This window comes from Canis lupus, chromosome 27, assembly GCF_011100685.1.
Source record: "Canis lupus familiaris isolate Mischka breed German Shepherd chromosome 27, alternate assembly UU_Cfam_GSD_1.0, whole genome shotgun sequence".
Lineage (NCBI taxonomy): Eukaryota > Metazoa > Chordata > Mammalia > Carnivora > Canidae > Canis > Canis lupus.
The window spans coordinates 8,145,418-8,168,706 of record NC_049248.1 but is presented as its reverse complement, the minus strand read 5'-3'; the positions used below and the strand labels follow the sequence as shown (position 1 = coordinate 8,168,706).

The window sequence follows — 23,289 nt, the reverse complement described above, 5'->3', positions numbered from 1 at the left end:
CTTTTCTCTTAGGTGTGTTTGTATTTTCCTGCTTCTCCATATCTGAAACAATTTTAGACTGTACCCTGGACATGATGAGGATACATTAAAAAGACTGTGGATTCTGTGATGTTCCTCCAGAGAGCATTGATTTTTTTTTTCAAGGAGGCAGTTAGCTTGGCTTCCCTCAAACTGCACACTATCTTAAGAGAGCAGTTCACTTTTCTTTTAAAGACACATTTATTCAGCGTCATGATCAGATTATTACATTTAGCAATCAACAGCATGGGTGCAAAAAAGCAAAAAATCTACATTAAAACCCTTTGTTGGAATGTTTTACACTTTCCACAGAACAGAAACTAAAATAACCTGTTATACAACTAGTCACAAATCCGGTCCTCGAGATTTTTGCCCATACACATAAGTATTGTCTAAAACATGTCTTCTTTGTAGCAGCTAGGCCCTCCCACAAGTGCTTGGCTGAGTTCACAGATCTGTTGTAACCTGTAGCTTCCCTGTCACTTCTCTGGTTCTCGTTTCCTGCTAAGCTTTGTTTCCTGGCAGTAATGTAAACCTTCTGCCACTGCCATAGCTGCTGCTGTTGGGATTGCCTTAGCCACCTTGGTTTCGTGGTTTGGCGAAGTACTGGCCTCCACCACCATAGGGGCCAGAGCTTCTGCCTCCAACAACCCTTTCATGGGTCCAAAATTTGAAGATTGATTGTTGTCATTGCAAAAATCATTATAGCTTCTGCCTTCTCCAAAATTGCCTCCATCATTACCAACTCCATTCTAGCCATCCCCACTGCCACCATATCCACCACCACCCTGACTGCCACCCAAACCACCTTACCCACTGAAGTTCCCCCCCTGACCAAAGTTGTCATTTCCACCAAAGCCACCTTCACAATCACCACCAAAATTTCCAGAACCACTTCGACCTCTTTGGCTGGATGAAGCACTAGCCATCTCTTGCATAGATAGGGCTTTCCCTGCTTCACAGTCATGGCCATTCACAGTATAAGATTTTTGAATGACAATCTTGTCCACAGAGTTACGGTCATCAACTATTACAGAAGTGAAACCTCTTTTCTTGCCACTGCCTCAGTCAGTCTTGATCTCAATCACTTCAATGTTCCCATACTGTTCAAAATAATCTCCTAGATGATGTTCTTCAGTGTCTTCTTTCATGCCACCAACAAAAATCTTTTTCACAGTTAAGTGGGCGCCAGGGCTTTGAGAATCTTCTCTTGGGACAGCCCCCTGTGGTTGCACAACTCTTCCATCCACCTTGCGTGGCCTTGCATTCATGGCTGAATCCACCTCCTCCATGGTGGCATATGTGACAAACCCAAAGCTTCTGGAGCACTTGGTGTTTGGATCTTTCATGACCACACAATCCGTGAGCGTTCCCCATTGCTCAAAATGGCTCCTCAGACTTTCATCGGTTGTTTCAAAGCTCAAACCTCTGATGAAGAGATTCCACAACTGCTCAGGCTCTTTGGAAGACTCTGACTTCGACATGATGGCAGTGGGAGGGGAGACTTTAACTATGCTTACTCGGCGGCATCCAAGGGGAGAAAGGAGTAATCTAACAAACATATCTCCAGTAGTTCACATTTAAGTTGAATTTTTTCATTCTTAGCTCGACTGCCTGGAGTCAGATCCATGCAGTCATCATTTAGGGGAACAAGGGTAGAAATCCATGAGACACTCAAATAGCTGACAACCTGGTTATAAGCCAGACATCACACAATGTGATGTGTGTGGAGGTGGTTAGCCCCACAGCCGATTTCAGCACCTGTGCCCCCAAAGAGATCAAGGAAAGTAAAAATGTCTCATAATGATAATATTAAGAAAAGAGTGCTAGCTCTCCCTCAGTCATGCTCCTCTCCACAAGGCTCCAGAGTCCAAGTCATCAACTCCTGGCATTCTTCCTATGTCCCCACTCCCAAATGTAGACAAGGGTATCATCCCATGCAGTGCCAGCCCTGAAGAGTCCCTCTGTCTGTGTTGATGCCATAATTGCTTGGGTAGCCACTTCTGCTTTTCTTCATGCTACTTGTATCTCTCAACAGTCACTTGTATCTCTCTGCCAGCCAGAGGGGAGGCCCCAGGGCAGGAGAGGAGGTCCTGAATGCAGGATGGAGGCACAGCTACCCAGCCTCAGCCCCACATGAGCCTGCAGCAATCAGGCTCCTTTTCTAATCCCAACTCCCTGGAGACTTTGTCCCCTGACCCCAACACTCTTTGCAACCCCACCACCTATGTGAGACAAAGGCAGGCCTTCAAATTCAAAGTATTAGATTCTTCAAAACAGGGACCACATCCAGGTTCCAGACAGCTTAAGACACCAGCTGCAGTATGGTCACTGACTCTTCCGACTCTCACCTCCCTGCGCCTTTCCACCCAGCCTCCATTCATCACTTGAACTCTCCACTAGGGGAGATTATCCTGGTTCACCCAGAACTTGCCCAGTTTTAAAACTGAAAAGCCAACATCCCAGGCAAGCCCTCAGTCCCAGGCAAGTCAGAACAGTTGGTCACCCAATGTGCTCTGGAGTTTTCTTTTAAGGTCTTTCTCCTCCTGTCCTCCAGAACATCTCTAAGAAAATCTCAGATGAGCTAACCTTGGGACCCCAGTAAGTGCCCCTCTGAGAATGGAGTCAATGCCTAGGAGCAGAGTACAATCCTGCCCATCACAGACTGTTAATGAAAGTAGAGAATGATGCTCTGAAGGGAAGTTAGGGATGGACTCCCAGCTCTGATTGGAGCCTTATCAGGTTTCTTCTCAGGAGATGGGTCATGGACTGGGACTGTTCACCCCTGTGGATGTGTCTCTGGCTCCCAGATGTTCCATGTGACCCTAAGAGTTACTATATAAGAGATCAAGTTTCAGGACTCCCCGGAGAGGGAAGAAATCCTGACCAGAGAGGCCTACTCCTCAAAATAAGGATAAGGGAGATTATTCCTAGGTGTGGTAGGTGTTGGGATATGGAAGACTAGTAGACCTGATACCAGGACTGCATCTGGGAAATTGTGTCTGTTTTGGCCATCACTCTCCTGCCATCCCCTCAAAACCGTGAACCATAGCTGTCCTGAACCTTTTCAGCCTGGAAAAACCAAAGTCCCAGAACATACCCTGTTTGAGTCTATAACTTGCTACATTTGTGAGGAACCACATTACAGGATGCAAAATGGAAGAAACAACAGATTCTTCTATGCAAGGGGTGAGTGTGTGTGTGTGTGTGTGTGTGTGTGTGTGTGTGTGTGTGTCTATAATGTAGGACCAAATGGAATGTAAGAATTTCCAAACATTCCACATATCTAGAACACCTGGCACATAGTAACATTCAAGAAATATTGGTTGAATTAATGAATGTGTCTACATGTGAATCTCTTGGTTCTGCTTAGGCTTGGGAGAAAGAGGAATTGGAACAGATAGTTTCCCACCCATATGTGGAATTCCCTTTATAATAATCCAACTTCCAAATGAATTATTTCATTGAGTGATCTGTGGGGGGAAGGTATCAGCTTCAATCCCCACTCTCTGATGATGAATTGTTTTTGACAGGGCAGTCTATACTGCTGTCAAGAGGCAAGGTGAAGCACAACACTACTTCACTCTATTGGTTTTCCTCACTCCAAACACACTGAAAATCTCTTGCACAATGTTTTTCCCCCGCTTTGAGGACTCCATCCTGCCTCTTTTCCAGTCTCCTTGGCAGGGTAGAAGCAGGAGGGTTCTTTGGAGGAACCAGCCTCATTCTTATGATGAATTCTTAGGGGCTAGTAGACAGACCTCAGAACTTTAGGATAAACCCATCCCCTCCCACCGTTTAGACCTGAGTACATTAAGATGACATTTTTTTAAGTATTAAAGTAGAGCGGAGGCTCAGATTTTGGTGGAGAGGAAGGGAGCAGAGATATTTTGGTGAGCATGCATCACACATGTGATGCCAATGTCATGTTGCTCGTGAAAGCATGCTAGCTGATACTGTGGGCACAGAGCTGCCAGAAAGTGCTCCAGGTAACCAGGGCTCAGACTGGGGAGCAACTACAGTGACAAGTGACAATGAGTGGGGCTGGGGAGAGAGAGAGGTCTCATGCAGCAGAATCACCATATTGAAGTAGTTGCAAAGCACCTTGCACAAGGATGACAAGATAGCCTATTGTCCAAATCAAGACTCTTTTAAAAGAGAAGGAGGCCACTAGTAATAATTACACCAGGACAACCAGTGTGAACTGAGACTGTTCCAACCAAACTGAGACATATACTCTCCCAATAGGTGACCCTAAAGAGTGTTCTGGAAGATCGGATATAGTTAGTCTACCAAAGCTACAGAGAGAGTTAATAGCCTCATGGGTACAGCACTAACAATCCTACTAGGTCTATCAGACTCAAAGAAGGGGCATGATGACTATGATGGGGAAATAGAAGCACTCCTGCCTCTGAGAATGTCTTTGAAGAAAGTGAATTGGGGTGGGTGAAAATAAATGCCAAAGTGGCCAGTATTGTTAGGGCTGATAGTGGTTAGATGGATGTATGATGAAGGAGTGGCTATAGTGAAGCATGATCAAAACAATATGACAAAGAACATCGGAGACAAAGAACACAATACCCAGCCCCTAAATCTTATGATCCAATGGCTGGTTCAGTACTGGTCTTCTTCCCAAAGCAGATGCCTGGGGGCTCCTGTCCTGGTCCCTCTCATTCTTGGGCAGTTCCTGCAGGTCCTAAGTTTTTACCTACAGGGGGCAGTGGAAGGCTTCCTCTTCTGGGGCTCCATTTGCTCCTCCCTCTGCTGCAATTGGCACTAAGTGGCCCAACCTAGACTTCTAAGGGTCTTCATGCTTCCCTCCCTTGGGCCCCATGAAGACCAGTCAGCCACTTTACATGCTCTAACATCCAATAAGAAGGCAGGACCTCAGACAGCAGCTGTATCTCAAGATTTCCAATTCAAGGCAAGGTGGAACAGTGCAGGCCAGGAACTGAGGAGGAGTCCATGGAAGTGGATTCTACTTGCCTTCACCAGAAGAGTCTTCCTCTCTCTGCTATGAGGTAGTGTCCTGGGGCCTCCCTATGGCCATTGCTCCACTTCCCAGAACACCTGGTCTGGAAAGAAAGGGTACAGATAGAGTCTGGGGAGTGATTAATAGAGAAACAGGAGCATAAAGAAATAGAAATAGAGTCTTAGAAATAGAGCAGTTTTAAAACATGAACAGCTGGCAAGCCTCCACTGAACTTTCCTTCAGCTTCTCCTTCAAGTTAAGTCTGGGTGTTAGTGGGTAAGAGGTCTTCTTGATCTCAGAGACATCCAACCTCAACTGGAGTAAAAAAAACTCTCTCCAATATTTTAGCTATCCCTAAGCCTGATGGCAAGTGCTGTCTACTCTAGAGATTTTTTTTAAAGGCCATACTGAGAATTACTATATTTCCAGTGACTTTCTGCCACTTCCTGCTCCCAGAGCCCTCCCCGGCCACAGCCCCATTGCCTTCTTGGGGCAAACCCTCTCACCTGCCCTGGAGTAGATGGAACTGTCTCTCAATTGTAGGTGAAAATCAGAATGGGCTTCATATTCCATTTGTTGACTTTCTCTTTTGTACCTTTTAAGCTTCTCAGGCTTTTTTCCCTCCAAATACCCTAAAATGAAATTCTGGTGCTTGGTTTTAAAAAGCAAGCCCCACAAATGCTCACAAAATAAACCTCAGCAGGATAAGAACATATTCCCTCTTATCCTAGAGTTGCAGAAAATTAGACACGATTCTGCTTCATAGAGTTGATTCTGATAAAGTGGTAAATCAAGAACATTCAGTCCCACTGGTGTGAAAATATGTAATCCTGTTCCATGTTATATTTATATCATCTTTGGAAGTGTAATTTGCACAAAGGAATTTTTTAAGACATGCAAACATCAGAGGAGAATGCTGTATGACCAATACAATGCAATCTGTAAACCTTAAAAGTCTGCAACTCTGGCTGGCCATCAATAACTTATTAGTCTGAAAACAATATTTTATTTATTTGTTTGTTTGTTTTAAAGAGAGAGGAGAGAGAGAGAGAGAGAGAGAGAGAATGTGCAAAAGTAGGGGGAGGGGCAAAGGGAGAAGGAGTAAAAGAATCCTAAGCAGGATCCATGCCCTGTTCAGAGTCAGAGGCAGGCCTCAATCTCATGACCCTAAGATCATGACCTGAGCTGAAACCAAGAGTCAGACACTTCACTGACTGAGCCATCCAGGCACCCCCTGAAAACAATTATTTAAATTAACTTCCTCAATTTCAAAAAGGCATAAAGATTTATGAGATTGTTGTTTGTTTGTTACAACAGAAGAATACCTTTGGGACTATCTTGTCCTTTCAAGCATAAAGGTAAAATCTCATGACTCTATTTGTTTTTTTCAAAGAGTTTAAGAGTCTATGATAATTTCAAATGACAGGAGGAATCCTCGCCCTGTGATCTACCAGGAAAACTATGAATTAGCCTTGTGGGAAGAGGCAGAAAGAGAAAAGGGAAGTAGCACAACCCTGGGTTTGATTAACTTGAGGGGATTTGGAATGTGTGGCCCATAACAGCCCTACCCTGGGGGTAACCGAAGGAAGACAAATGCCCTGACCATGATATTTGGAGTCACCATCTCCACTGCATCCCTATCACTTGAGAGATTAAAAAAAAAAAAAAAAAGTCTCAGGTTCAGGGGGAAGCTGCCTTCTCAAGCTAGAGACTCTGCAGGAAGACAGGGTGACATGAGGCTTAGAGGAGAGGAAGCTGTTGGAGCTCAAGTCTGGACCAGGGAGGAGGATGCAAGCAAGTGCACAAGGACCTGAAGAAGGGGGAGGGGTAGCAATAAGGGAAGAAGTAATGAGGAAGAGAACGTATGACAAGAACCTGAGCAGTGTGCATGGGCCCAGAATAGAGATTACTTCTGGAATGGGGGTGAGAGGGAGTGCCTACTGAGCTCTCCCTTGGACTAAGGATGGAGGAAGGATTCTCTAGGACAGTGTAGAATCCAGAGGGCTGCCTCTTGAGGAGGAATCTGGTCATTTGGGATGACCCACAGAGAGCCTGGAAGGAGCTGCTTATTGCCATTACAGGATTACACAATATTACAGAAGTAAACTGGTTTCAGTATGTTTTGTACCTTTAGATTTTTCTCACTCTTGTTATTAGATAGCTGTGTGACAACCCTGTGTGTGTTGCCACCTGTGTGGGGTAGGGGAGGTATCCTGCAGAAGAAGGGAAAGCGGGAAAGGTCAGGTCCCAAAAAGCAGTAGCAGAAAAGTACTCAGTATCACTGAGCAAAGTGATAGTGGGGCTGGAAGGAGGAGGATTTGAGGATTAGTATGGGAGGGACAGAGAGGAAGCCAACTAAGAGATTTTCTACCCATGTGTTTCGTGGTTATGTACATATGCTAGGCACCATGTTAGCCATCAGTGATGGTGAGCCAAGTTAGCCACAGTCCCTGCCTTGATGGAGCGTGCTAGCTGGCCTAGAGCACTGTTTGGGAGCACCCCAAAGAGCTTCTTGAAAGAAGAGAGGACCAAGAGCAGTGGAGAGGGTAAGGAGCCATTCTCAGCCTATGGCAGCCTCTGTGTTTAGCAGAATGCGGAGAGAAAGCGTAGGTAGAACCGTTCGACAAAGCCATCACGTGTTAGAACTCTGAGCCCCAGAGATGTGCAAAACTTCTAGAAGGAGCTGGAGTCCACAACAGGATGTGACCTTGCACTAATCAATGCTGCATATTCACCCCACATCTACCAGCTTCCCCTCATCCCCTCCCCTCTCAGATCACAGCCATCAGAGACTGCTCTGAGTCTTCTATGGGCCACAGGGCTCCCCGCTGGGCAGCCCTCCCTGGTCAGGGGGAGTTTGTGTCCTCAGGGTGCTGACTTTCCACATACCTACCTCCTTTGAGGACAGCACCACCGGCCTCCAGAAGGGCTTTTGGCCCTTTACCAAGCCGTGGTCAAGTGTCTCTCTTGGGGGTGCAGGGAGGGCAGCCTCTGCCCCCTGCTATGGTCTCTGGTATCTAGGCCAAGAAGTTTGAGTCTGGGCCTGCCCCCACCGCTGCCTCAGCCTGACCCTGCCGGACAAGCAGCTTCCAGGGGCTATAGGCAGGATTCAGGGAACTACCCAAGGGCCCCACCCACGTTTGATGAGAGAGGAGCAAGGAGCAGCTCAAGTTTGTGAGTCACAAACTTCAATTTCTACAAGGACAGTCTAATAACATGAGTGAGCAGAAAGGTCAGGGAGGGAGAGGTATGGCCCATTGAAGATGACAGCCTTGGGATGTCTGGGTGGCTCAGGTCATGATCCGGAGTCCTGGGATCAAGTCTCGCATCAGGCTCCCTGCAGGGAGCCTGCTTCTCCCTCTACCTGTGTCTCTGCCTCTCTCTGTGTCTCTCATGAATGAATAAATAAGTAAATCTTTAAAAAAATAAAATAAAATAAGGGACACCTGGATGGCTCAGCGGTTAAGCTCTGCTTTCTGCTCAGCGCGTGATCCTGGAGTTCAGGGATCGAGTCCCAAGTACATCAGGCTCCCTGATGGGACCCTGCTTCTCCCTCTGCCTATGTCTCTGCCTCTCTCTCTGTGTCTCTCATGAATAAATAAATAAAATATTTAAAAAATAAAAATAAAGATGACATCCTTAACACAAAAAAGCCACCCTACCGTGTGATACGTGTACAAGGTAAAAATTAGTTTTAAACAGTATAAAAGAGTTAAGAGTGGGTGCCTTCCTGGCCCCCCGCTATCTTTTGAGGGCAATGTGGCTTGGGCGGGTGTTTTTCCTCTACATTGTGGTGGGTGAACTATGCCTGAATCAGACAGCAGATGGCACTCGACCCAGAGAATTAGAAAAAAAGGAACTGGAGAATTACTTAACTCATTTCCAGTAACTTCTCCCTCCTCCCACACAGGGCCTTCCCCAGCCCCACCTCCTGTTCCCTGGCGTCCTGGTCCCAGATGTCCAGTTCCAGATGCCTGGTTTCACAGCTGGGAAATGACCTCTGGAGAAGCCCCCAGTCCACAGGCTGCCCGGGCAAGATGTGAGTGCGCACACAGAAAGGCCTGGAGGAGAGGCTGGCGGGGAGAGGGGAAGGGGGGCCCAGGGACGTGCACACACACACACACACACACACACACACACAGAGCCAGTTACTGCCCCGGGAATTGGAGAGTTGCCTGTAGCCTCCAGAAGCCTTCCCTGGAGTTGGTCAGGCTCCATGACCTGCGAGCCAGGAAGTATTCAACGCATTCAAATGTCCCCCCTCCTACCACCTTTGCTCCCCCAGGTCCCAGGGTGGGATTGGGACTTGCCTAAGCAGAAAGCAGCCTGCTACTTTGATTGAGACTGTCCAGGGACGCGAGCAGAGGTGGAAAACTCGCAGTCGGAGCTCACGCTGGCTAGAAGGCTGAAGGAATCGGGGTGAGGAGGGGCACCGCAGGAGGAGCCAGCAGGTGCCCAGGCCTCCGGGGCTCATGCCACAGCTGCCAATGCCTTTGCTGGCCCTCTCAATCTCTTAGTTTCCCCTGCCCCTGCTCTTCATATTTCCACAGGCCTCAGGCCATAGCTGTGTGACCACATCTTGCTCTCACTCACTCACAGGTGGTGGCTACTCCTCTGGGGAGTCTTCCAGGCTTGCCCCACGCAGGGCTCCGTGCTCTTGGCCCAGCAGCTGCCCCAGCAGCTGACATCCCCCGGGTATCCAGAGCCATATCGCAAAGGCCAAGAGAGCTCCACTGACATCGAGGCTCCGGACGGCTTTGCTGTGAGGCTTGTCTTCCAGGACTTCGACCTGGAGCCATCCCAAGACTGTGAGCAGGACTCAGTCACAGTGAGCTGCGGTGGGGGTCCTGAAGGGAACTCTGGGGAGGAAGCCTCTGGCCCGGAGCCCAGAGGCAGGGGGACATGGCTGTGCCTTGAATGGCAAAGGATGAATGAAGAGCCCAAGTCAGACCCAGGGAGGCCAGGGTCTGCCCAAGGGCGCAGCCTTCCACCAGAGGCCCTGCCCCTGCTAACCATCTGGGGCCCACAGAGCAAGAGAGGGCGGCGGGGCAGGCCCTGCCTTTGGAAGTCGTACAAAGGAACACATACAAATACTGCAAAATCCTGGAGTCAAAGAGCAGGGACTCAAACTTCAGTCAGTAAAGATCCACCAACTATTTGTGGAGTACAGGCTCTATCAGATCAGGAAGCTGGTTCTAAATAATAACGAAAGATGAGGTGACTGTTCAAGTGGCCGGATAAGGACACTTTATTTTATTTTTTTAAAAGAATTTTATTTATTTATTCATGAGAGACAAGGGAGAGAGGCAGAGACACAGGCAGTGGGAGAAGCAGGCTCCCCGTGGGGAGCCCCATGTGGGACTAGATCCCAGGACCTCAGGATCATGACCTGAGCCAAAGGATGCTCAACCACGGAGCCACCCAGGCATCCCAGGATATGGACACTTTAAAAACATCGCTTTACATTACCTTTTGGGTTAAATTTCATTTGTATCAAAATCATTCCTGCACAAAGTTCTTGTAAAAAATGAGGATACAAGGCTTATAATGCAAACAGCAGTCTCCAGCCTTCTTCCCAGAATCAGTGCCTCTCCCAGGGGCAGAGGCAGTTCACGTAGCTGCTCCATCTGGCATTGACTTTCACAGGCATAAAGAGCACGCTTATTATGTTATTGTTTTTTCATATGATCACTTAATTTCCAACTATAGAAGAGGACTCGCTTTACCTCTCCTAGACCTGCAACACATTTCCCCACCCCATCTTCCCAATCTACCATTATTAGCATTTCTAGTTATTGACATTATCATGACTTTAAAATATTCCCTCTGAGCACATGGTGTACAGTAATTATATGTCCTTGCCTCTCTGGCTTTCTCCCAGGAGTCAGTAATCACATGGAGTTTTTTTGGGTTTTCTGTTTTTGTTTTGATTTGTAGTTTGCTTAGTTCTATCAGTTATCTAAGCTCCCCCAAACTCTTAGCCTCTGGACATAATCAACTTCATATCTCAATCTCTTCATCCTCTGCATTGGTGACATCCCACCTGGAGATCCCTTGATGCTTTATGTCCTCCATCTGAGTTCCTTGCTCTCTAGAGCCTTGCGCGTTTGGGAGTCCCTTCTCTCTCCTTCTGGGCATTTCCTTTACCTAACCTGTGCTGGAACTGAACCCCATATCATTTTCTTTTCTTGTTTATTTCCTCATTTTGGAGGCGCACATTCTCCTTCAGAAAAGGTATGAGAGAATAAATGACAAAGGATCTTACATATCCACAAATATCTTAGTTCTACTCTCACAGTTGATGAATAGTTGATCTGGGTTACAAACAATTTCTCTCAGAATTTTGATGATACAGTCTGCATGCTCTAATGTTAAATCTGGTACAAGTATGATTTCCCAACCTTAGTTTTTTCTCTCTAGAACTTTTGGAACATTTTCCATCTTTACTGGCAGTATTCTAAATTTTCATTCTGATGTGCCTTGATGCAAGTCTTTTGTATTCATTGAACAGGGTTTTTTAATCTAAAGACTCTTTAAATTTTTTTAATTTTAAAAAAGATTTTATTTATTTATTCCTGAGAGACACACAGAGAGAGGCAGAGACACAGGCAGAGAGAGAAGCAGGTTCTCTGCAGGGAACCCCATGTGGGACTCGATCCCAGGATCCCAGGATCCCAGGATCACGACCTGAGCTGAAGGCAGACGCTCAACCACCGAGCTACCCAGGTGCCCCAAGACTCTTTTTTTTAAGATTTTATTAATTTACTAAAGAGAGAGAGGGAGTGAGAGGGAGAGAGAATCTGAAGCGGACTCCACACTGACACAGAGCCTGATGTGGGGCTTGATGATCTCACAACGACAGGACCATGACCTGAGGCGAGACCAAGAGTAGGATCCTTAACCTACTGAGCCACCCAGGCACCCCAACCAAGAGTTTTAAATCTAGTCCTTCAATTCCAGGAAAGCTCTTGTATTTTTTTTTTTTTTTAGCCTTCTGGGACTATGTTTATTTTTATTTTTACTTTTATTTTACTGATGTGTAGTTGACAATGTTATCTTAGTTTCAATTGTGCAACATTGAAAATATAGTTCTAGGGATCCCTGGGTGGCGCAGCGGTTTGGCGCCTGCCTTTGGCCCAGGGCGCGATCCTGGAGACCCGGATCGAGTCCCACGTCGGGCTCCCGGTGCATGGAGCCTGCTTCTCCCTCTGCCTGTGTCTCTCTGTGTGACTATCATAAGTAAATAAAAAAATTAAAAAAAAATTTAAAAAAAAAAAAAAAGAAAATATAGTTCTATACATTGCTCAGCGCTTACTCTGATGAGTGTAGTCACCATCTGTCAGCATATAATGTTATTATATTATTGATTATATTCCTTATGTTGTACTTTTCTTCTCCTCATTTTTTTAAGTTTTTATTTAAATTTCAGTTAGCTAACATACAGTGTAATATTAGTTTCAGGTGTAGGATACAGTGATTCAACACTTCCACACATCACCCGGGGCTTATCATGACAAGTGCATGCCTTAATCCCTATCACCTATTTCACTCATTTTCCCACACGCCGCTCTTGTATTATTTTTTAAATAAGTTCCAGATGTCTGATTTCTTTATTTTCTCTTTCTGGATCTCCTACAATTTAGATGTTGTAAACTCTGGACTGATTCTCCAGTTTTGTTCATCCATTCTGTTCTGTTTTCCATCTTTTTGTTCCACCTTCTGAGAGATTTCCTCATTTTAAATACCAACTTTTAAAAAAGATTTTATCTATTTATTTGAGAGAGGGTGAGCACAAGCAGAAGGAGCAGCAAAGGGAGAGGGAAAACCAGACACCTTGCTGAGCAGGGAGCCTGATGCGAGCCTCCATCCCAGAACCCTGGGATAATGACCTGAGCCAAAGGCAGACACTTAACTGACTGAGCCACCCAGGTGCCCCTTAAATATTAACTTTTTGTTAATTTTTTTTCTGCTAACATTTTTTCATGTCTAAAAGCTCGATTTTATCTTCTAAACGTATCTTTTTATAGAAGATTGTTCTTGTTTCATAGAGGCAATATCTACTCCTTTCCCTCTACACGGATTGTTTTTAAATGTTTCCTTCTATTCCTTCTATTATCTCTACCCCATTATTGTTCATTTGTTTTGATCTCTGCTTATCATATTAGAAACTTTCCTACAATGTCTGAGAATCTTTGGTAGTTCATTCACATTTAAGAGTGAAATATTTAAATGGCACTGGATGCTCCATGTGGATAACTAAAATCTGTGAAGTGACGGGTTTGAAAATAGAAATGTCAACAAGCTGACCTATTTGTGCTGTTGGGGACCTCCCAAATATTAGCTTGTGGAAGTATTTTCTTTAGGGACAGCCAATCTCAGATTAGAATCCTCTGGTTTTTGGAATTCCTGGATGGTTCAGCGGTTTAGCACCTGCCTTCAGCCCAGGGCCTGATCCTGGAGACCGGGGATCGAGTCCCACATCAGGTTCCCTGCATGGAGCCTGCTTCTCCCTCTGCCTGTGTCTCTGCCTCTCTCTCTCTCTCTCTCTCTCTCTCATGAATAAATAAATAAATAAAATCTTTAAAAATTTATTTAAAAAAAGAATCCTCTGGTTTTCTGCTCAGGGTTGCCAACATTCTGGTAAACAAGCAGAGGAGGGAATCTCACTGTTTGATATGTAGACTTTCACCTAATCCCTCTGTTTTTGGTACTGGTCTTCATCTCCTCTGTTGAGTGTGCAGGGGCAGGAGGGGCCCCTAGTCCAGGGTGTCTGGCTAATGCTCAGATCTTCTGCCAGGGTGAGCCAGAGGGAATTGTCTGAACGCACAGGGTGGGCAAAGGGACCTAGATTTCTGAGGTCTCCCCAAGTAGGTCAGCCCTTCCTTCATCCTCATCCTTGGGTGTTCCTGGTTACTCCAATTTCTGAAATTTGTCTGGGTCCTATTGTGAGAACCTGCTTGTTTTATTTGGCTCCCACCTTTGCAGACTCATTTCCATTTGTCCATCTCCATCCCATATTCCAAAACGTTGATATCCCTCATCTGCTGTCACGTCGTCTCACTTTCTTGCCCTTGATCATGTACACCATTTTATCGCTTTGCTGTCATGTTGGTGGGATTTAAGGTGGGAAAGGAGATAAATGCATGTGTTTACTGCTTCAGATTTTACTGGAAATTGTGACTGTCCTTTATTTAATTAGCCCATGTCTCTTGAGCGCCTACCATGAGCTCTGCTATTGTCAGTCATGGGCAATTTCAATCTTGGCCCGACTTCCCTATCATTGAGGGAGTTCAAGCTCAGGAAGAGGATTCTTCCCTCCTCTCTGCTTCCAGACCAAATCACACAGACACTGCAAGTGCAGAATTTAATGCCCTGTAGTCTAGGTCAGTTTTTAATTTGTAGGGTATGCTCAGCCAGCCCATGGGCTCCTGAGTAGCAGAACTGTGTGTCCTTCCTCTCTGTATCCCCAGCACCTAGCCCAGTGTCTCACACACAGCACATAATCAATAACTGTTGAAGGAACAAATGAAAGAATGAATGAAATCCAAGCTTCTGTAGAACACCCAACTGAGTGAATTTGGCCTGAGTGGGTGTTTACTGTCATCCTCACCACCGCTCTTCACGCAGACATGAGAGTGTCATAGGGCATGATGTTGTCCTGGCTAGAAGACGCCTCACAGACTATTTTATAGGAGGAAACCAAGAGTTGGGATGGTTAAGAAAGCTCCCATGTCATACAGGGAGGTGAGGTAAAGTTGGGAATTTAACACAGGTCTGAAGACTCTCAGTCGGGTATTCATTCTACTTTGCTAGTTAGACTCCTAAGTCATTTTAGCTAGCCAACAACCCATGAGGAAAGGTAAAAAGAAAACTGGATCATTTAACAACCAAGTATATTAATAAAGGACAGTCTCCTAGGGTCCCCAAGAGGCAGGTCTGTTAAATAAGGACATTAAAGTGTTGACACCCTGAGGAAGGAAAAGTACTGGGACATGCCCAAGCAAGACATTTCAGGTGATTGAAAACTTTTCTTTGTGTCAACTTTCATTCAGTTACTGTGATCATGGAGAGATGGGCTGGAGGGAGCCCTAAAGGAATTTGGGATTTGAGGAGAATGAGAGAACAAAGTGCTAGCAAGAACCCAACGTATCTGGGTCAATATGAAGGTCAGAAATCCAGTGAGCTGACCAATGAACTGTGTGCCCAGAACAGAGATTAGGCATGAAGCAGGCCATGGGAACTCCTTCAAAGGTGCCCTTCCTTGGGTTGGGGAATGCACAGGAAGGGATTTGAGCAGGGGTGAGGCAGTCAGAAGGAACAGAAGCAGAGATAACCTGCTTAAAGAACATACTAAAGCAACAATAGCTGGAGTGCATACTCTGTACCTTTTGTGTCTGTAGATTTCACACCTTGGGAAGGGGGGTTCATTTATAGTTTATGGGGTAAGGGGAGGAACATTCCGAAAGAAGAGAGCAGGAAAGATTAGGAACCTGGGGGGCTCAGTCTTCGCAGAGAGTCTTATTGCTTCACAGATATTGGCCATAGGAATTTATTCGGACAAGAGGAAGGTGATGGCGGTGGAGGAGGCAGGGTGGGAAGGACTTACATCCACATATTTGTTGCTTTAAGGCTGTGGTGCTATATGTACCATTTGGAGCATCAGGGAGTCAATGGTGAGCAAAGTAGATGTGGTTCCTGCCTTCTTAGAATTTATAATACAGTGGACACTGGAGGAACCCTGGGATTCCCAAGGAGCTTCCTGGGAACTACAGTGGGCTTTAGAGATAATTATGGTAGGCTAAAGAAATATTTTAGGTATCTGGTCATGGATGAAAGAAAGCTGGCAGTCAGTCATGGAACAAGAAGCTACTTGAAAGCTCCCTAAGGGACAGCTTCTGAGCCCCAGAGGTGTGCAGGCCTTCTAGAGTCCACACACCCAGGATGTGACCCTGTGATGTAGATTCACCTCACATCTGCCTGCCCACCTCCCCTTTCAGATCACAGCCAGTGGGATGGATCCAAGTCGGTTCTGTGGGCAACAGGGCTCCTCGCTGGGCAGCCCCCCTGGTCAGAGGGAGTTTGTTTCCCCAGGAAACCGATTGCGGCTGACTTTCCGGGCCCCGGCCTCCTCTCGGGACAGAACCACTGGCCTCCACAAGGGCTTCCTGGCCCTCTACCAAGCTGTAGAGGTGTCTACACCTATGGGTGAGTGTCCATCCTGGGGGTGCAGCCTGTGCCCATGGCCATGGCCCCTAATCTCCTAAAGTGACAAGTGGAAGCTTGAGTGACCCAGCTGTGCCCCTGCTGGTGAGCAGCCCAATTAAAAGGACTGCCACCTCACAGTTCCAGCAGGTGTTTCCATGCAGATTTATAGGCCGAATGCTTGTAGATCATTTCCTCTTTCCAGAGAAGCCAAAAGTCCAGATTTTTGAGTGAAATGCTAGATTTTCAAGTGGTAACTCAGATTTTTTAGAGATATGTATGCACATGATAATTTTTTAAAAAGACATGGTACATAAAAATAATATAAAATGGTAATTGTGTTTAAGAAGTAAGTCCTCCTCTGATCTCTGGCCCCTAGTCCCTGGTTACCCTGTTCAGAAACAACTCTGTTGTCCACTTCTTGGTATCCTTCCAAAGACATTCTATGTCATTCAAATATATATATTGTTGCAGAGGTGGGGGGTGCATAATATAATATCTTAAATTTAGCATTTCTCTCAATAATATGTCTCAAGGATCAACCCATATATATGTAATTAGCATTGCCTAATTCTTTTTAATAAGCATATAGTATTCCTTTGAGTGATGTACATAATGCACTTAACCAGTCCCCCGCTGATATGTTGCTGCCACAAACAGTACTGCTGTGCCTATATATCTTTAGTATAAGGGTAAATTCTTAGAAATGAAATGTTGGGTGAAATAGCATTTGCAATTTAAATTTTGACATTGCTAAACTTCCCTCCAAAGAGGTTTTGCTAATACATACTGACTAGCCATGTATGAAAATGCCTTTTTCCTCATACCCAATTTATCACAGTTATTTTCAATTCTTTAAATCATTTTTTATCGTTGACAACCTGATCAGTGAAAAAAGTTCAAATATTCTAAATAAAAGACTGTGCAAGTGAAACTAAACATGGCCATGGACCAGAATCAGCCCCTGGATTGCCTGTTCTAGGTCCTCCTGACCACTGGTTTCCTACAGATGTGAACCATAGTCGTCGGCCCATCAGCCAGGCTAGTGGGGCCTCTAAGGCCATTAGCACACGTGGAGATCCAGACCCCCTCAAGATCCAGAACCACTGCTGCCGGGAGCCCTATTATCAGGCAGTGCCAGCAGGTGAGTCCCCACCTGCTGGGGAACCGGCTCCTATTCTCCTCACTCCCACCAAGAGCCCTGAGGTGCTCTGGACACCCCACCATGCCCACCTCCCAATTCTGAATCTGTTTTTCTCTCTCCTCTCGTTTCATTCCTCAGGGACACTCAACTGCACACGCCAGAATCCCTGGAAGGAGACACAGGATAGGAAGGAGCTTCCTCACTGTGTCCCTGGTGAGTAGTGATCTCCCAGGGCCAACCCTGTGGCCACTTACCAAAGAAAACTCAGCTGTGCATGGGGCCCATGGGAGTGGGACACAGGGAGGTAAAGGAAAGCCTTAGAGTAGAGAGGGAGAGAGAAAGGCAGAAGGTGCAGAAGAGGGGAGCCAAGGAGGCCCAGAAAAGGGGAGGCAAGAATCTTGTTCCTTATTCAGGATCAAAAGATTAGCTGAGAAAGTAAATGCATAGAGGAAGTCCATCAGAGGAGACCCTAAGGGAGAAGAGGGTCAGAAGAGTGGAAATAAGAAAAATCCCTCTCTTGGGATGGTCCACTTTAAGGATATACAGACAGGGGATCTCTGGGTGGTGCAGCGGTTTGGCGCCTGCCTTTGGCCCAGGGCGCGATCCTGGAGACCCGGGATCGAATCCCACGTCGGGCTCCTGGTGCATGGAGCCTGCTTCTCCCTCTGCCTGCGTCTCTGCCTCTCTCTCTCTCTCTCTCTGTGTGTGTGTGACTATCATAAATAAATAAAATTTTTTTAATTTCATTCTTTAAAAAAATAAATAAAGATATACAGACAGGCTCTCTATCCCCAAAATATCTCTCTACCTCCATGCCACAGTGCCAGAAAGTCCACCATGTTTTTAAGACTTATTAAGATAAAACTTATGTAACATAAAGTTCACCATCTTAACCATTTTAACGTGTACCATACAGTAATTTTTAGTACATTCACAATGTTGTGCCACCATTACCACTAATTCCAGAACATTCCCATCATCCCAAAAAGAAACCCAGTACCTCCTCCGACTCTCCCCTCCCCCACCCATGGCAACCATAAGTCTATTCTCTGACTCTATGATTTGCCCGTTCTTAACATTTTCTATAAAGGGAATGATACAGTGTGCATGCGGCCTTTTGTGTCTGGCTTCTTTCATTTTTTCAAGGTTCATCCATGCTGTAGCAAGTGTCAGGATTCCATTCCTTTCCATGGATATCCCACCTTTTGTTCATCCGTTCATCAGTTAAAGGACATGTGGGTTGTTTCCACTTTTTGCCTTCTGCATACTGCCACTATGAGCATTCATGTACGAGTGAGTGTCTGTGTGAACATTTTCTATTCTCTTGGGCATATCCCTAGGAGGGGAATTGTTAGGTCACTTCACACCTGTGTGTTTAACTTTGTGAGGACTTGCCAGGCTATTTTCCAATGGGGCTGCATCCTTTTACATTCCCACCAGCAGTATACAGGGTTCAAGTTCACTGTTTCTGAAATCCTTTTGTATTTTTTTTTTTTTTTGAGTCAAAGCATTGCCCTTCTAACCCAATCTGAATAAACCTCAGATCCTGCTCCTGACCCTCAGAAAGCTGTCAGGCCAGGCTGGTGCAGTGTTTTGGGAGTGGGTTGGAGGGCAGGTGATGGTGGAAGATGTCAATCATGAAGGAACGACACAAAAAAACAGAGGCAGCAGGCACTAAGGACAAACTGCTTGCTGCATAATTTTGCTCAGGATGGCCCTGCCCACAGTCTAAAGAACTGGCTTTCAAATGTCTGAGGGGCGGGGGAAATAGATGAAGGGGATCAAGGGTACACTTACCGCGATGGGCACGGAGTAATGTGTCGGATCACTATATATTGCACACCTGAAACTAATACAAGAACGCTGTGTGTTAATGACGCTGGAATTAAATTTTTTCTAAATCCCAGTATGAAGGTCAAATAAATAAGAGTGATTCTTTTTGAAAAAGAAAATGTTTGAGGAGGCGGGAGACGGAGCACTTCACAGAAGCAGGTCTTTAACAAATGCGTCTTGCTGCAGCTGCTGTCGTCACCTGTACCTCTCTCCTCTCTCCCAGTCTGTGGCCGGCCCGTGGCCCCCATCGCCCAGAGCCAGGAGGCCGCCGGTTCCTCCAGAGCCAAGTTGGGGAACTTCCCCTGGCAAGCGTTCACCAGCATCTACGGCCGAGGGGGCGGGGCCCTGCTGGGAGACAGGTGGATCCTCACTGCCGCCCACACCATCCATCCCAAGGACGGCGTCCTCCTCGGGAAGAACCGCAGCGTGCATGTGTTCCTGGGCCACACGAGCATCGACGAGATGCTGCGGCGGGGGAGCCACCCGGTGCGCCGAGTGGTGGTGCACCCGGACTACCGCCAGCACGAGTCCTGCAACTTCGACGGGGACCTGGCGCTCCTGGAGCTCCAGCGCCGCGTGCCGCTCGGGCCCAGCCTGCTCCCCGTCTGCCTGCCCGAGCGCGAGGCCCTCTACCGCAGCGGCGTGTGGGGCTACGTCAGCGGCTTCGGCGTGGACCTGGGCTGGTTAACCACTGAGCTCAAGTACTCGAGGCTGCCCGTCGCCCCGCGAGCCGCCTGCCAGGCCTGGCTCCAAGACAAGCAGAGATCCGAGGTGTTTTCTGCCAACATGTTCTGCGCTGGGGATAAGATGAGGCAGCAGAGCGTCTGCCAGGGGGACAGTGGCGGCGTCTATGTGGTATGGGATGAGCGTGCCCATCACTGGGTGGCCACGGGCATCGTCTCCTGGGGCATCGGGTGTGGCAAGGGCTATGGCTTCTACACCAAAGTGCTCAACTACCTGGACTGGATCAAGGGAGTGATGGATGGGAAGGACTGACCCTGGGGACCCTTGAGCGGTGACACTCAGCTGTGGAGGTCCCCCAAGAGAGGGTTAGGAGCAGGACTGGGCTCAGGGTTGGGGATGGGGGCAGAGAATCGCTATTCAAGTGACTGCTGCCCTGTCCCCTGTGCGAGAGAAAGTCCTCCTCCTTCCTAATGCCCCTTCCTCCTGCTGCTGCTCCTCCTCCTCCTCCTCCTTCCTAATGCCCCTTCCTCCTCCTCCTCCTCCTCCTCCTCCTCCTCCTCTACCTTTCTGCTAGTTTGTGCTCTGCCCAGGGAAGCCTTGGACATCTCAGCCAGTTTCGCTTTAAATTTCACGTTCTGCTGACACTGCTTCTTCTGTACTCTCCCGGGAGACAGTCACCTTCACGTCCCCCTGTTCAAGTGGAGTATGGGGGATGTGGTCTTAATTGCTTTTCTTTCGGAAACGTTCCAAAGCCCCTTTAGTTGGCCTTCACACATTCAAACTATTGGCTTCACCACCCACCATATCTCCTAGCTGCAATTATAGTAAGTGGCCCGTTTTGGTTTAGCTGTTCTGCATAATAGGCGCTTCACGGGTTATTTCGTTGACTCCTCAAACCAAGTTTGCAATGGAGGTGTTATTGGCCACATTTCACAAACAGGGAAACTGAAGCCCAGGGAGATGATGTGACTTGCCCCAAACCCGCAGCCAGTAGAGGACTGCAAAGGCCATATGCCTTCCAGTACACCAGGATACCTCCTGATTGTCCTCAACACCTACTCTGCTTCCCCATCCCAATCCCCACATCCTTACAGGTTCCCCTGGGAATTCCTGCTTCAGTGAAGATGACAACACCAGGCTCACACTTTCCTGCTGGCCCCATCTCCTGCAGACACCAAGATGAGCCCACACTGGGCTGGATGCTTGGGCAGACACCCCCCCAGTGCTGCTGGACACCTGGGTGTGGGCGCCCCCTGAGAAGACCAACTCTTTCACTTTTAGTAAGGACTTGAGATGATTTACAGTGAAAGATACAAGTAGAATATGATTGTTCAATGGAAATAGAAAATTAATACCATAAAATAGAAGATAGCAAATTTGCTAGCATTGAAGGTCAAGTTAGCTATATGGCTAAAGGTTAAATTGATCTTTGGGGCGCCTAGGTGGTACAGTTGGTTAAGTGCCCAACTCTTGGTAGTGATCTCAGAGTTATGAGCTGGAGCCCTACCTGGGGCTCAGCAAGGAATATGCTTGAGATTCTCTCTCTCTCTCTTCCTCCGCCCCTCCCACTCGTGTACACACTCTCTAAATCTGAAATAAATAAGTCTTAAATAAATAATAAAGGTTAAACTGGTCTTTGAAAAACAGCAGGATTCAAAATTGTTCATACATATGGTTACTTCAATTTTTTAAACCATTTTTAGGGACACCTGGGTGGCTCAGTGGTTGAGCGTCTGCCTTTGGCTCAGGACATGATCTCAGGGTCCAGGATGGAGCCCTGCATGGGGCTTCCCGTGGGGAGCCTGCTTCTCCCTCTGCCTGCGTCTCTGCCTCTCTCTGTGTGTCTCTCATGAATAAATAAAATCTTTAAAAATAAACCATTTTAAACTTATAGTATAAAAGGCTATTAAAAACTCTAGGGGGCAGCCTGGGTGGCTCAGCGGTTTAGCTCCGCCTTCAGCCCAGGGTGTAATCCTGAAGACCGGGGATCGGGATCGAGTCCCACATGGGGCTCCCTGCATGGAGCCTGCTTCTCCCTCTGCCTGTGTGTGTGTGTGTGTGTGTGTGTGTCTGTCTGTCTGTCTCTCTCTGTCTCTCTCTTTCTCTGTTTCTAATGAATAAATAAATAAAATCTTAAAAAAAAAACAAACAAAAAAACCTCTAAGGATGCCTAGGTGGCTCAGCAGTTAAGTGTCTGCCTTGGGCCCAGGGTCAGGATCGAGTCTCACATTGGGCTCTGTGCATGGATCCTGGTTCTCTCTCTCCCTCTCTCTGTGTGTCTCTCATGAATAAGTAAATAAAATCTTTAAAAATAATAAAAATTTAAAAATTAAAATAAAAACACTCTAAAATATTAATCAGAAGTTGTCTTAGGTGGTATAATTTTGGCCGTTTGTTTTCCCCTACTCTTCTGCATTTGCTAAATTTAATTTAATGACCATGTATTTTTTACTTATTTTTATTATTGAAAACATGATGTTTCTGGGCCCCTGGCGGCTCAGTCAGTTAAGCATCTGCCTTTGGCTCAGGTCATGATCTCAGGGTCCTGACACAGAACCCGGCATCAAGCTCCCTGCTAGGCAAGGATTCTGCTTCTCCTATTTTCTCTCCCCCTCCGCCTACTCATGCTCTCTCTTCTTCTCTCAAGCTGTCCCTCTCTCTCAAACAAATAAATAAAATCTTTTAAAAATAAAAGAAAAAATGATGGTTTTTTTCTTTCTAGGTATATATCTAGGCATATATATTTAGGTATATACCTGTAGATTTATATAGAGCTAGATATCTAAATATAGATAGAGCCACAAAAGGAAACCTACCACTACTTTAAGAGAGAAACTTAATTCTTCCAGAATCCAAACCTAAGAGGAAGGAAGAATAAAATAGACACTGTCTTCAATACTGGTTTTTAAACCAATGCAGACTGGGTGTTATGCTATATGTTGGCAAATTGAACTCCAATTTAAAAAAATTAAAAAAAAGAAATTCGAATTGCTTTAGGTAATTTTGAGGCATTTATAATGTTTTTCTTCCAATTTTATCCTGCAATTTTATAAAAATTCTTGGCTAGAACATAAATTCTATTCTTTATCATGAATAACTTTTTTAGCACATTGTCAAATTCCCAACAAATATGCATTGACTGACATCAAGTTTGGTTTTATACTTTTTAATTCAGGTATAGCATACATTTATTGTGTATGGTATACTAATCTTTTAATAGGAAAGTTTTATTTTTTTCTCATATATATACATCCATAAAACCACTACCTAGATCAAGTTATGGAAATCCCCAGCACTCCAGAAAGTTTCCTCAGGGCCCTTCAGAGTCAGTATCTGCCTACATATACACACTATTCTGACTTTTATCATATTGAATAATTTTGCTTATGTTGAAGTTTATAAAATTGACATCACATATTACATATTTTTGTGATTT

The 23,289-nt window shown here is 46.1% G+C and overlaps 1 protein-coding gene and 1 pseudogene across 6 annotated transcripts; one reads left to right on the top strand and one right to left on the bottom strand.

The window, feature by feature from the left end:
- Window positions 1-603: 603 nt before the first annotated feature.
- Window positions 604-2,909, bottom strand: LOC100686149 (annotated as a pseudogene).
- A 5,972-nt stretch (window positions 2,910-8,881) lies between these two features.
- C1RL (complement C1r subcomponent like) lies at window positions 8,882-21,499 on the top strand. Of its 6 annotated transcripts, none has more exons than XM_038576661.1 (6): window positions 8,882-9,029; window positions 9,590-9,818; window positions 15,988-16,195; window positions 17,202-17,336; window positions 17,475-17,549; window positions 19,393-21,499. In XM_038576661.1, exons 1-6 carry the CDS (start codon window positions 8,947-8,949, stop codon window positions 20,163-20,165), a joined length of 1,503 nt encoding a protein of 500 aa, XP_038432589.1. In that variant the 5' UTR covers window positions 8,882-8,946; the 3' UTR covers window positions 20,166-21,499. The 6 variants fall into 6 exon arrangements, with proteins under 6 accessions (XP_038432589.1, XP_038432588.1, XP_038432591.1 ...); XM_038576660.1 differs by having other exon boundaries at window positions 17,175-17,336; XM_038576663.1 differs by having other exon boundaries at window positions 9,590-9,828; window positions 16,082-16,195.
- The last annotated feature ends 1,790 nt before the right edge of the window (window positions 21,500-23,289 follow it).

Bases quoted from the DNA above. Each gene is read 5' to 3' on its own strand.
- C1RL (XM_038576660.1), top strand. From the start codon at position 8,947: ATGTCCAGTTCCAGATGCCTGGTTTCACAGCTGGGAAATGACCTCTGG. The intron at 9,030-9,589 runs GTGAGTGCGCAC...ACTCACTCACAG, and splicing joins ACAGGCTGCCCGGGCAAGAT to GTGGTGGCTACTCCTCTGGG. The intron at 16,196-17,174 runs GTGAGTGTCCAT...TGCCTGTTCTAG, and splicing joins AGAGGTGTCTACACCTATGG to GTCCTCCTGACCACTGGTTT.